Source organism: Zalophus californianus, chromosome 10 (assembly GCF_009762305.2).
Source record: "Zalophus californianus isolate mZalCal1 chromosome 10, mZalCal1.pri.v2, whole genome shotgun sequence".
Taxonomy (NCBI): domain Eukaryota; kingdom Metazoa; phylum Chordata; class Mammalia; order Carnivora; family Otariidae; genus Zalophus; species Zalophus californianus.
This window is the reverse complement of record NC_045604.1, coordinates 96459865-96473172: the sequence shown is the minus strand read 5'-3', so window position 1 is coordinate 96473172 and position 13308 is coordinate 96459865. Positions and strand designations below refer to the sequence as shown.

The window sequence follows — 13308 nt, the reverse complement described above, 5'->3', positions numbered from 1 at the left end:
GCGCCCCCCGCCCGCCCTCCCCGCGCGCAGTGTGCTCCGCTCCCCCCACCCTCCTCCTCCTTCCCCCCTCCCGCCCGCCCCGCGCGCCTCCTCCCTGGGTTCCCCCTCCCCCACTGCCGCCTCCTCCTCCTCCCGCCCCAGGGTGAGCGCGAGCCACCTCCCTCCCTCCCTCCGCCATGGATCCCGGCAACTGGAGCAGCTTCATCTTCCAGGTAACAACCCCCTCCCCCCGCCCCCCCCCACCCCCCACCCCCCCCTTCCCACACCCCCTCCCGCCCGCCCGCCCTCCCGTCCCACCCCCCCCTCCGCGCGCCCGGTGCGCGCGCAGCTGTCCCCCTCCCTCCCTCGCGCCCTCCCCCGCCCTCCCCGAGGCGCCGGCTGGGCGCGCGCGCGGCGGGGGCCGAGGCTGCTCCCTCGCTCCCCCCACCCCGCCCCGCCAGGCTCCAACCGCCGCCGCCGCCGCCGCCGCCGCCGCCGCCGCCGCCGCCACCGCCACCACCGCCCGGGCCCCCGCCCCCCCCCCCGCCCCCGGCCCCCGGCCCCGCGGGGCCTCCCGCCCCCACCCAGGGGGCGTCGCCGCCGCCGTCGCCGCCGCGCTCCGCGGCCCGCCAGGCGCCCTCCTTCCCTCCCTCCCGCCGGCCGGGGTGCGCGGGCGGCGGGGCGGCCCGCGGGCCATGCGTTCGGCGCGGCCCAGCCCGGCCGGCCGGGGGCGGCGCCCCGAGCCCGGGCCCCGCGCGGCCCGCGCCCCCGGCCCCCGCTGAGCCCCGGGGGCCCCGCCGTGGCCGAGGCCATGTTCCCCGTGTTCCCCTGCACGCTGCTGGCCCCCCCCTTCCCCGTGCTGGGCCTGGACTCCCGGGGGGTGGGCGGCCTCATGAACTCCTTCCCGCCACCTCAGGGTCACGCCCAGAACCCCCTGCAGGTCGGGGCTGAGCTCCAGTCCCGCTTCTTTGCCTCCCAGGGCTGCGCCCAGAGTCCATTCCAGGTGAGTAGGGGCCGGCCGTGGCGGGCCGGGCCGGGAGGGCGCCGACCCGCGGCCGCGGCCCACACGGCGCCTTGTCTTAGCAGGCCGCGCCGGCGCCCCCACCCACGCCCCAGCCCCCGGCGGCCGAGCCCCTCCAGGTGGACTTGCTCCCAGTTCTCGCCGCCGCCCAGGAGTCTGCCGCCGCCGCGGCCGCCGCCGCAGCTGCCGCTGCCGCCGCCGCCGTCGCTGCTGCGCCCCCGGCCCCGGCCGCCGCCTCCACAGTGGACACAGCGGCTCTGAAGCAGCCGCCGGCGCCCCCGCCGCCGCCCCCGCCGGTGTCGGCGCCCGCGGCCGAGGCCGCGCCCCCTGTCTCTGCCGCCACCATCGCCGCAGCCGCGGCCACCGCCGTCGTAGCCCCAACCTCGACGGTCGCCGTGGCCCCTGTCGCCTCTGCCTTGGAGAAGAAGACAAAGAGCAAGGGGCCCTACATCTGCGCTCTGTGCGCCAAGGAGTTCAAGAACGGCTACAACCTCCGGAGGCACGAGGCCATCCACACGGGAGCCAAGGCCGGCCGGGTCCCCTCGGGTGCTATGAAGATGCCCACCATGGTGCCCCTGAGCCTCCTGAGCGTGCCCCAGCTGAGCGGAGCCGGCGGGGGAGGGGGAGAGGCGGGTGCGGGCGGCGGAGCGGCCGCCGTGGCCGCGGGTGGCGTGGTGACCACGACCGCCTCGGGAAAGCGCATCCGGAAGAACCACGCCTGTGAGATGTGCGGCAAGGCCTTCCGCGACGTCTACCACCTGAACCGACACAAGCTGTCGCACTCGGACGAGAAGCCCTACCAGTGCCCGGTGTGCCAGCAGCGCTTCAAGCGCAAGGACCGCATGAGCTACCACGTGCGCTCACATGACGGCGCTGTGCACAAGCCCTACAACTGCTCCCACTGTGGCAAGAGCTTCTCCCGGTGTGCACGGGGCCTCGGCCGCCCCCTGCGCGGGGGGGGGGTCGGGGGGGGAGGGAGGGACGGCAACGGAGGTGGCCTGGCCTTGGCTGGCGGGGAGGGAGGCGGCTTCTGAGGATGGGGACCGGGAGCCACTCCCCGGGAGGAGGGAGGAAAGCCTCTCCTGGTTACCAGGGAGCAGGGGGTGGTACTTAGCCAAGGAGGTGGGTCCTCCGCCTGGGAGGTGGCTTCGCGTGGGAGGAGGACCAGCCCGCCCGGCGGCAGGGGGAGGGATTTCCTGCCGCACAGGGACTCGCGAGCCTGGGGCTTGGGCGAAAGTGCAGGCAGTTTAGGAAAGGACCGGTGTGCTAATAAGAATTAGGCCGGTTGGGGAGCACGTCCACACCGCAGGGCCCTAACCCCAACCCCAACGTATTCCCAGGCCGGATCACCTCAACAGTCACGTCAGACAAGTGCACTCAACAGAACGGCCCTTCAAATGTGAGGTAGGAAGCCCGCCTCCTCCTGTCCCGGTTTTCATGATTTGGATCCTCATTGTAGCTGTTTGAGTTCAGCCTCTCAGACCCCCTTTTTCTCTCTCTTCTTTTTGCTTTTTCACGCCATTGTCTCATCCCTTTTTCAAGGCCTTGTCATCTCACTCCCATTTCCTACAGATCAGAGATCCCCAAGGCTCTGATTCCTTTAACCTCTTGCTCCCCTGTCCCCACTCCCCAAAGCTTTAACTCTCCTGACACCCCCCACGCCCCTCCCCCCTCCCCAGAAATGTGAGGCAGCTTTTGCTACGAAGGACCGACTGCGGGCGCACACAGTCCGACACGAGGAGAAGGTGCCATGTCACGTGTGTGGCAAGATGCTGAGCTCGGCTTATATTTCGGACCACATGAAGGTGCACAGCCAGGGCCCTCACCACGTCTGTGAGCTCTGCAACAAAGGTACGTGCTGAGGGATGCTGGGAGGGCCAGGGACGAAGGGTGGGCTCGGAGCCAGAGGTCCTTCCACAGATGAGGCTTAAAGGTGCTGTAGTCAAGAGCTCACGGCATCTAGAGCCCTTTAGGAAGCAAATGGAGCAGCATCGGGTCGACTGAAGCTCGTTAAGTTCTAAGAGGTCTTGACCAGAGAAGCTGAGCTTCCAGAAAGAGAGTCAGCCTCTGGGGGTGGGTTGCTTTGGGGAAGGAGTGGTCAAGAGAGCCAGTTCCCAAGGGTGGGAAGACAGGGTTTCGGCTGTGCGGCCACACGTCCACACGTTGCGCTCTTCGGCTCCTGGGGCAAAGCGGAGTACGCGGGCAGGGGATTAACAAGCCCGTGCCCTGCCCCAGTAGCAGAGAAAGCTTCACGAATTCACTGAGTGATTGGGCTGAGACCGTCCGGGGCCCTGGAGGGAGGGGACACAGCCGTCTCTGCTGAGGGTCAACTCTTCAAATGGCTAGAAGTCAGTGTTCTGTTACCCCTGGAGAGGTTCCCCCTAGCCACAGAAAATAGGTTCTGTGGGTACCAAGGCTGAGAAGCTGACACCACTCACCCAGGCCCCAAGCTGAGGGAGGGGCTGTGCCCCGCCAGCCCCAACAGAGTAGTTGGCCCCAGGTTACCAAGGATGTGGTGGGAGGAGGACAGGGCCATCTGAGGAGGGCGTCCCCAGCCTAGGAGAACAGCCCCGTCTCTGGGGTCTCCGCCTGGCTGACCCCCCCATCCCCCCCATCCCAATCCACCCCCCCAATAGGCTTCACCACAGCAGCATACCTGCGCATCCACGCGGTGAAGGACCACGGGCTCCAGGCCCCGCGGGCTGACCGCATCCTGTGCAAGCTGTGCAGCGTGCACTGCAAGACCCCTGCCCAGCTGGCCGGCCACATGCAGACCCATCTGGGGGGGGCCGCCCCCCCTGTCCCGGGAGACGCCCCCCAGCCACAGCCCACCTGCTGAGGGGGACCCCCGCACCCACCAGGCAAGGCGTGGGGCATGGCTGGGGGGGGTGGGATGGGGTGTGTGGGACGAGGGGGCTCAAAGGGCCCAGTAGGGGATCTCAGGAAGGCCAGGGATGCCCATCCACCACTGAAGTTAGGGAGCCTTCTGGGCACAGGGAGGGCCCTTCAGGAGAACTGGGAAAGGATGCAGGTGGAAGCCTCCGGGGACCAAACAGGAAGTGAGCAACGGCTGTGTCCCAGGGGCGGGAGTTTGGGCACGAGTCTGGAGTCTGGGGCAAGGGGCGAGGCTCTTGCCGATGGGATTGCGCTGTGATCTCCCGGTGCTTCCGCCCGCGCAGGTACCGGTGAGGTCTGTCCTATGGCGGCGGCAGCGGCGGCGGCTGCGGCGGCGGCAGCGGCGGCGGTGGTGACAGCCCCCCCCACAGCTGTGGGCTCCCTCTCGGGGGCCGAGGGGGTGCCCGTGAGCTCTCAGCCACTTCCCTCCCAGCCCTGGTGAGCTCCAGGTTGGCGGCGGGGAGAGTGGAACGTGGAGGAAAGTCCCTTGGTACCGTCTCCTCTTCCCCTCTCTCTTCCTACCAACTTCTTACTCCTCCCCCACCGACCAAGGAGCCTCCAGAAGGATCGGAGGAAGAGATGTTTCTTAGGGGAATTCGCTAGGTTTTAACGATTTGTTTCTCCTGCTCCTCTCTTCTCCCTATCAGACCTGACCCCACCCACACCTGTCCCCTCGGCTGTGTTGAAGCCCCCTGGACAGTGGGCGGGGGCGGCAGAGGACAGGAGCGGCACTGCCCTCACCCCCTCTCCTCTCTGTAACGCCCTGCCCTGCCGGGGATCTGTGAGCCTTCTCCTTGATGGTCCTTGCTCTCCTCCTTCCACCCGCCCCCCACTACTGTCTGCTGCCCCTCCCTGGGGAGTTGGTGCTTTTTTTTTTTTTTTCCAGGGGGAGGGAGGAGAGGAAGGAGGGGAATCAAAGATTCTGTCCCAGAGAGGGGAAAAGGTGAGATTGGAGAAGGGGCAGAAGCAGGGAAGGCAATGGTAGTACCTTCATGAGGTGGGGTCGTTTGGGGTCAGGCCCCAAACGTCGTCCTACTTGAGAATCTGTCAGGGGAAAACAAGTCAAGGGGAGCAAAAGAAGGAGCCACTAGGGCCAGAGGCAGGACAAGAGATGGAATTTTAGGGTGCCAGGGTAGATGGGGGGATCCAGGGACTAGAGGTGCTTCCTGGGGGTGGGGGGAATGCAGTCATGGTGTCTCCCCCGTCCCTCTTCCACCCCAGCTCCAGCCCTGGCCTTTTCTTTTCATCCCTCTCCCCCACGACAGAAGCTGTGGCCCTGGCCATGTCATCGTGTTCCTGTGTCCCCTGCATGTTCCCCACCCTTCAGCCCCTCCTTTTGCGCGGACCCCATTACAATAAATTTTAAATAAAAACTTGTCTCTGATTTTGGAGTGGATGGATTGCTCTCCCCAAGCTCCCTGTCCGCACCGCCCTCCCCCTCCCGCCCCCCCCCCCCCGCAGGCGTTTCTTCCTGCGCCAGACCCAGCCAGTCCCAGCTGGGCTCCGGCCTGTGTGGCTCCTGGGCTCTGGCTCCTCCCTGGCCGGGGGCAGCACCAGCGGCTGCAGCCCAGATTCAGGGTGGGGCCGAGGCTCCAGTGACTGGAGAGCAGGTTCCAGGACTCCCAGGTCTCCCGGGAATACCCAACCTGGGCAGGCCCAGAATAGCCACTGGAGGTCCGAAGAGGCCTGAGTTAGAAACCCCAACAGTTACCAGACATAAATGCTGTTCTCCCCCACTCACACCCATTGCCTGCTGCTCAGACCCCAGCCGAGTACCTGCACACCCTTAAGGCCCTGAGGGGTGACAGTGGGCGATGGAGCTGCAGAAAGGATGGGGACGTCAGCCCTGGGACTGGGAGCGGAGAGGGTGCCGAGGAAAACTGCGCCTCTCCCCCCACCTGCCCCCTTGGCTCTTGGTGTGGTCCATTCAGCGCTTGCGGGCTCCGGGGCCCAGCCCCCTCCTGTTCCAGACTGCCCCTGCAGCCTCTGCTCTGGAATTCCCTTCTGAGTCCGGCTCCAGGGACCCGGGAGCCTTCCAGCGCCCATTTCGGCTGCTGCTTCCTCGCGGGGAGAGGGGCTTCCAGTACTGCAGGCTCTCTTTTCTTCAAACCCCACCCTGCTCCTCCTGAGCAGCCTCCCCAAGTTTTGCCTCATTTCCCTTCCCCTCTTTCGGCTTGTCGGGGTGCCACCACCGGGTCCCGCCTGTCTCACAGGTCCTGTCTCCTCGCAGACCCCTCTCCGTTTCCCCCAGCCCCCTGCCTCTGCCAGGACCCCCGGTGACCGTTGGCGGGAGGGGCCCGGGGGCTTGGGAAGGGGGCACCCCCAAGAAGGGCGCGTGGGAAGGGGCAGGGAGGGGGCGCGAGTGGCTACCCGGCCGGTTGCCCGGGTAACGCGGGGCCTGGCACGCGTGGCTCCCTCGGGCTGGCGGGGAGGGGCGGGAGGCGAGCGAGGGGGCGGGGGCGGTGCGCGGCGGCAGCGGAGCGTAGGGGAGGGGACCTGAGAGGAGCGAGAGGAGGGGACGAGCCGAGGGGAGGGGAGACCCGCCGCCTCCCTCCCTCGCTGACTCGCTCCCTCCCGGGCTGCGGCTGCTGCAACGGGGCGGCGGTGGCAGCAGCAGCGGGAGCAGTCTAGAGGCCGGCGTCGAGGTGAGACGGGGCTGGACCGAGGCTGCGGGTAGGAGTGCGCGGACAGACGGCGGACGCCGGGAGGGCTGCACCGGAATGCGGGCGCCGGGCGGACTGGCTGGCGGTGCTGGGCGCGCCACGCCAGTGGGAGGAGGAGGCGCCGGTCCCCCGGGGGCGAGGGAATCCCTGCGAGAGGGGTGACAAGGGGCTCAGAGGAGAAGCCCAGGTCCCCCAGGGAGGGGCGGGGGCGTCTGCGCCCCAGTCGCGCAGTGAGGAAACTGCACCGGCCGGGCGCCCGGGGAGGAAGGGAGGATGCGGAGGGAGTGGAATGTGAGTATCGGTCCTCTGCCCAGTGTGCCTGTCTGCCTGTCGGAGCGTGCGAGCGTCTGCACAGCTTGTTGATTTCGGGATGCTGGGGCATCTGCTAGGATCTGAGAGTCTGGATCTTGTCGGGCAGACCCAGGAAGAGGCCATGGGAGGGTCCTGTTTACAAACGGGTTAATCTTCCCAGGGCTCTCCAAGCAGAAGACTTTGAGCAGAGCACTCCTCCTCCCCGGGGATGTCCCACCCCAAGGCAAAGGAAACCCCAACTTTTCTTCCTCTCCCCAGAGGCAGCCCAAGGCTGGCCCTAAGACAGGAGCAGAGCCCTCTGGAGCTGCAGTGCCGAGAGCCACCTCTTTCCTCCTCACACCAAACCTGTCTCCTCCTCTTTCAGGATTGCTGCTGTCTCTGCTGCTCCAGCCTCCCCATCGAGGTCCTCTCCCCTCTCCCCTCCCAAGATGGCAGCCAGCAGCTCTGAGGGCTCAGAGATGAAGGGGATAGAAGAGGGTCCCCAAACCCAAGGAGAAGGGCCTGGCCATTCTGAAGCCGAAACTGGCCCTCTCCAGGTCCCAGCTGGGGTCCCAGATAAGCCAGAGGCCCCGCAGCCGGGCCCAGACATCACTGGGGCCCCTGTGGACTCAGAAGCCAAAGCTGGGCTGGCTCCAGAAACCACAGAGACCCCAACTGGGTCCCCAGAAACAGCCCAGGCCAAGGACCTCAGCTCAAGCCCAGGAGGGGAACCAAATGCCAACCCCAGCCCCGAAGAAGCATGCCAAGAGCCAGCACCCAAACCAGAAGGGAATAAAGAGGTCACCGAAGACCAGGGGTCCGATCTGGGGTCTGCAGCCCCACTTGAGCCAGCCTCAGAGCCTGCTCCCCAGTTGGACCCCCAGTCAGACCCTCAGCCAGACTGCCAGCCAGGTTCCCAGCCCACCCCCAAATCAGCTCTTCACCCAGAGCCCCCTACCCAGGAGGACCCCACCCCTGAGGTCCTGACTGAGAATGTGGGGGAAAAGCAAGAGAATGGGGCAGTGGTTCCCCTGCAGCCTGGTGGCGGGGAAGAAGGCCCAGCCCCACAGCCTCACTCGCCACCCGCAACAAAAACCCACCCAGCCAATGGGGCTCCTCCCCGAGTGCTGCAGCAGCTGGTCGAGGAGGACCGACTAGGAAGGGCTCACAGTGGGCATCCAGGATCTCCCCGAGGTAGCCTGAGCCGCCACCCCAGCTCCCAGCTGGCAGGGTCTGGGGTGGAGGGGGGTGAAGGCACCCAGAAGCCTCGGGACTACATCATCCTCGCCATCCTGTCCTGCTTCTGCCCCATGTGGCCTGTCAACATCGTGGCCTTCGCTTATGCTGTCATGGTGAGCCCCACGGGACCCTGGCCCAGGCCTGCTGTGGCTCCCAGCTTCCTGCCAGCACCGGGACAGAACCCCAGGAGAAGCCTTGCCTTTCCTCTCCTCTCTGCATGGATCTCACTTCCCAAGTATGGGGCCTTTTCTGGCCTCTCCCTGGGACATTCCCTTCTGAGCCACCACTGCCCTACCCTTTCAGGCGGGAGGGAGGTCCAGACATGTTTCACACAGCCTTGCTGACCTGTGCCCTCCTCCCCCTGCCTCTCCAACTCTCTTTCCCCCTCTAACCACTGTCCACGGGGCCTGCCTGTCTCCTCTGGACAACTCTTTCACCTGATCCCTGCTGGGCTGCCTGTCTCCTCTGGACAACTCTTTCACCTGATCCCTGCTGGGCCCACGGTGCGTGCCCCACCCCTCACCCTAACCCCAGTCGCGGAACAGCCTGCAGCAGGGGGACGTGGATGGGGCCCAGCGTCTGGGCCGCGTGGCCAAGCTCTTAAGCATCGTGGCGCTGGTAGGGGGGGTCCTCATCATCATCGCCTCCTGCGTCATCAACTTAGGCGGTGAGTGGGGGTCTGGGACAGGCCGGGAGGAATGGAAGGGTTGGCAAGGGCAGTTTTACTAACCCCTGCCCCTGCTCTCTCCTGTCTGTCCTCCCTACTTCTCCTTTGTCTCTCCTTGTCTCTCCCCCCACCGTCTCTCTCTGTCCCTCCCTCTCCTCTCCCACAGTGTATAAGTGAGGGGCTCTGCCCCGCATTCCAAGACCTTTTTTCCTGTTGGGAGCTGCCTTGGGCCCATCCTCCCCTGGGGGGAGCCCAATCGATGGCCCAGGCCCGCACCCATAGGGACCAAGGGAGCCTGAGCGGCCTTGTTTACAGCTTCTTTCCTGCTCCTGCATCCTGCCAGGCTCCTGTGCCAACCGTAGGCCTCCCTTCTCCCCGCACTGTTTCAACCTCCCTGCACTTCTGGAAACCTCCCTGACCTGAACGTCTTCCAAACTCTCTCTGCTCTCAGCCTCCCTGCATCTCTCCCAGCCTCCCTGCACTCCTCCCAACTTCCTGAATTCCCCGCACCTCAGCCCTGGTTGTCCCCCTTTCAACTTTCAGTGTCTTGGCATCTTCCCCCATTCCTCTCTTCTTTCTTCCCTTTATCATCTCTCCTTCCCCCTCCACACCCTCTGCCCCCTTCCTCTTCCTGCCTCCTCTCCCCTCAGCATCCCTTCCTCCCCTCAGGATCCTCTCCTTCTCCCTCCTGCCACCGTTTTCTCTGCAAAAACTCCAGCACTTAGATCAGGCTGGGGGAGGGAAGCGGTGTCACGGGGAGGGCTCCCCAGCCTAGGTTCCGACTATTTTCTGCTGGGACCACCCAGGTCCTGACGCCCCCAGGGCGCCTCTGGGTCGCAGAGCTGGCAAGCCAGGCCTTGTCTGGCGACTTGGGCAGGGTGTCGGGCACGACTGCTGGCTCGCAGCACGCACCTGGGAGGAGGAAGGGGCGCGGCTGTTGAAGCCTTCCGATCAGCCCAAGCTGACCTGCCCCACCTGGGCTTTTTTTTAAACCCGCTCAGCGAGTTTCTTAAATAAGGCGTCGGGGCTGGGGTCATTCCCGTGCTTTGAAACGAAAGAACCCCGAAATAGGACCAAAGCTCCCAGATGCAGGGAGCGAGTGAGGGGCGGGGAGCTCTATAATTATTTTCCAAGAGGACGAGGGAGGTTTGTTGCACGCGACAGTCCGCTAGGGAGGCGGGGACCGAGCTACGACGCTGTTCGGAGTTGGCGGGTTTTGTTTTCTTAAAAAAAAAAAAAAAAAAAGGCGTGGGGAGGGGGAAAAACTAAAAGTCTTAAAAAAAAAAAAAAGGACACATCAAACAGATCCTCCCTTTTTGTATGCCGGATGCTGCATGAGTCTGAAACACCAATAAACGGAGACTGCATGAGACTCGCCTCCAGCCTCAGTTGGTCCTTCACGTCTGTCCGCCGCCGGGGCCCGCGGTACTGCCCCCTTTCGGGCTGAACCTATTGGGTGTATGCGCATGCGCCGTCCCGGTGGCCATCTTTACTGTGGGCCGGAGCCAATTGTGCCCGAGCCTACCTGCGCATGTGCAATCCTCCCCTTGCTTTCCTTTTCCAAGTAGCTTGGGCTCAGAGCGGAGCCTTCCGCGCCGTCTCTGTGCGCCTGCGTACTGTGACCCTGCGCAGCCCGGGAGGCGGGCCTTAGCTCCAGGTGCGTACGGCAGCTGAAGCGGGGAAGTTTGGGGAGAGGGCGCCGGATCCAGATGTGAAGAGGGGCAGTGTGAAGGCGAGAAGAGCGGCTCCGCCCTTCTCCGGCCCAGAAAGTGGTTTCCGCTGGTCCCGGGGAATCTCGGAGTACCGTATCTGGATCCGTGGGGCGGGGTCCTTGGAGGGGACTCAGCGCCCCCTCCTGGGAACCGGCGGTCTCGTCGCTGGGACCGCTGTTGGAGCCTCATTGGTTGGAGACAATCCCTGAACTCCTGGGAAACCCAATCCCTTGGGAGAGTAGAGCGGGAGCCGCCGCCGCCCCCCCTCCCCCCCCCCGCCTCGGCTTAGTACTCCTGCATCTCCTATCATCGCAAGGGCCCCTCCCCTAGTAGCCTATGTCCCTTGTTCGTGGTCATGGAGACATTTCGGCCACCACGGCGGCGCCTCTTTCTGAAGAAGGGGAAGTGACCTCTGGCCTCCAAGCTCTGGCCGTGGAGGATACTGGAGGCTCCTCTGCTTCGGCCAATAAAGCCGAGGAAGAGGGGGAAGGAGGCCGGGAGGAGACCGAGCATGAGGGGTCTGGGGCCGAGGAGGTGCAGGGAGAAGCCCCTAGCGCTGAAGGGGAAGAGCATGCCAAGGGAGACTCCGAAGACTGGTGCGTGCCCTGCAGCGATGAGGAGATGGAGCTCCCCTCGGATGGGCAGGCCTGGATGCCGCCCCCCTCGGAAATCCAGCGGCTCTATGAACTACTGGCAGCCCACGGTACCCTGGAGCTTCAGGCTGAGATCCTGCCCCGCCGGCCACCCACGCCTGAGGCCCAGAGTGAAGAGGAGAGATCCGATGAGGAGCCTGAGGCCAAAGAGGAGGAAGAAGAAAAGTGAGGGCACACCCTTACACCTTGTTCCTGGGGCTTGCTCCCTTGGTGCCAGGAGGAAATTGGGAGGGGAGCTGGGACCCTGGAGCATGGAAAGTGGAGGGATGGAATGGGGAGGGGAGACCCGCAGGCCGGGGTATTTGGGAAGACCACCCTCACCCTTCACTTTCTGTCCACCTGTCCCAGACCGCACATGCCTACAGAATTTGATTTTGACGATGAGCCAATGACACCAAAGGACTCCCTGATTGACCGGAGACGCACCCCAGGTACAGACAAAGGGGGACAGGAAGGGGGAGGGGAAGGTGAAGGACCTCTACTCCCACTGATCTAAAAGGTGACTCCCTAAAAGAGTCCTATGCTTGGTGCTTTGGTTGCTATGCAACTTGTAGCTGTAGGAGAGAGCATTCATCCAGCGGTGCCATCCTAACAGCTTGGATAGACACCCTGTCTTCCTTTAGAAGACTTTCACACATGATTCTGTCATGTTTCCCATTCCTCTTATCTCCATCTCCCTAGAAGTTCAAGTCTTCCTGGCCATTCCTTATTATCTAGATCCTCATTCCTATACTACTGTGTACATCTCCTAATCTGACCTGATTTCACACCCCGTGTGCCTTCCTGGAATTTACTCTGGAGCCATTCTTGATTTCTCTTTTACCCCAACATTCAAGCTAGCAGCAAGTCCTGTTAGCTCCACCTCCACATTTCCAAGCTCGTCTGCTACTTTCACCTTCAACAGCACAGCCTCATCCAAGCCATTATTGCTTTCTTTTCTCTTTTTTTTTTTTTAGAGACAGCAGGCCTGGGCACAGGATGGGGGGGTGCGGGGGACAGGGGAGGCAGAGGGGGAGAGAGAATCTTAAGCAGGTTCCACGCGCAGCGTAGAGCCCAGCTCGAGGCTCAGTCTCAAGACCCTGAGATCGCGACTGGAGCCGAAATCAAGAGTTGGAAGCCCAGCCAACTGAGCCACCCAGGCACCCCAAGCCATCATCTCTTTTGCCTGGATATTTGTGGTGGCTCCTAACTGGTTTCCCTGCTTCCATTCTCAGCAACCAGCATGATCCTTTTAAAATACAAATCATGTCACTACTCTGTTTAAAATCCTCCAGAGGATTCCATTGTTGGGGAAAAGAGCATGTCAAGAGAGAATCCAAACACCACAACTTCCCCTGACTGCCTGGGCCCCCAAGGTTTCCAAAGACATTTATTTCTATTTAAACTAAGAGATCCAAACCCCTCATCATGGCCTCTAAGTCATTTCTTTGACTACATCTTTCCATCTCCCCACCACCCCCCAGCTCTCTATACTTTTCTTTGAACAGACCTCCCTGTTCCTGCCTCAGGGCCTTTGCACTTGCTCTTCCCTTACCTGGGTATCTTTACCCTGGTCTTCACATTACTGGTCCCTTCTCATCGTTCAGACCTTCACTGCTTACCCCATCTGAGGCCCAACCCCAAACCTCAGGGCCTCCGTGACAGAGGCCTGGAAATCTGTATGTTTAATGAGCTCCCCAAATAATTAGTAACATGTGGGCAAGTCTGGTACACAGCGCCTCACTCCCATCCACATTTCTTACCTTCCTTTCCTCCAGGAAGCTCTGCCCGGAGCCAGAAACGGGAGGCCCGCCTCGACAAGGTTCTCTCCGACATGAAGCGACACAAGAAGCTGGAGGAGCAGATCCTTCGTACTGGCAGGGACCTCTTCAGCCTAGACTCAGAGGACCCCAGCCCCACCAGCCCCCCGCTCCGGTCCTCAGGGAGCACTCTCTTCCCCCGGCAGCGGAAATACTGAGCACTGCTGCTGCCTTTAGGGCGCAGAGCATATACCTTCTGGGCCCCCCTTCCCAAGCCCAGGGCGCTGGGACACTGGGCAAGAGCAGAGAGACTCCCAAGCTCCCAACACTGCCCCTTGCCAGAAAGAGAAAGTGTATGTGCCTATATATGCTTTCGGTTGAACATCTCTTTGGAGACCTGGGCTGAATTCTCTGAATCTAAAATAAAAAAATGCCAAGTTATCGTCTCT

The 13308-nt window shown here is 63.3% G+C and overlaps 3 protein-coding genes across 12 annotated transcripts; all 3 read left to right on the top strand.

Annotated features, from left to right (window-relative positions):
- Positions 1-64: 64 nt before the first annotated feature.
- Positions 65-5279, top strand: MAZ (MYC associated zinc finger protein). 9 transcript variants are annotated; one of them, XM_035721967.1, is made up of 7 exons: positions 65-212; positions 896-982; positions 1063-1922; positions 2341-2404; positions 2680-2851; positions 3637-3861; positions 4180-4313. In XM_035721967.1, the coding sequence occupies exons 1-6, from the start codon at positions 177-179 to the stop codon at positions 3837-3839; spliced, it is 1422 nt and encodes a 473-aa protein (XP_035577860.1). In that variant the 5' UTR covers positions 65-176; the 3' UTR covers positions 3840-3861; positions 4180-4313. The 9 variants fall into 9 exon arrangements, with proteins under 9 accessions (XP_035577860.1, XP_035577861.1, XP_035577862.1 ...); XM_035721968.1 differs by having other exon boundaries at positions 68-212; positions 1066-1922; XM_035721969.1 differs by lacking the exon at positions 3637-3861 and having other exon boundaries at positions 68-212; positions 1066-1922; positions 4180-5279.
- A 1395-nt stretch (positions 5280-6674) lies between these two features.
- PRRT2 (proline rich transmembrane protein 2) lies at positions 6675-10127 on the top strand. Of its 2 annotated transcripts, XM_027609880.1 has the most exons (4): positions 6689-6849; positions 7235-8201; positions 8623-8755; positions 8922-10127. In XM_027609880.1, coding segments are annotated over exons 1-4 (1113 nt in total). In that variant the 5' UTR covers positions 6689-6847; the 3' UTR covers positions 8933-10127. The 2 variants fall into 2 exon arrangements, with proteins under 2 accessions (XP_027465680.1, XP_027465681.1); XM_027609879.1 differs by lacking the exons at positions 8623-8755; positions 8922-10127 and having other exon boundaries at positions 6675-6849; positions 7235-8600.
- A 291-nt stretch (positions 10128-10418) lies between these two features.
- On the top strand, positions 10419-13107 carry PAGR1 (PAXIP1 associated glutamate rich protein 1). Its single transcript, XM_027609881.2, has 3 exons — positions 10419-11285; positions 11469-11551; positions 12878-13107. Exons 1-3 carry the CDS (start codon positions 10804-10806, stop codon positions 13075-13077), a joined length of 765 nt encoding a protein of 254 aa, XP_027465682.1. The 5' UTR covers positions 10419-10803; the 3' UTR covers positions 13078-13107.
- Positions 13108-13308: the final 201 nt, after the last annotated feature.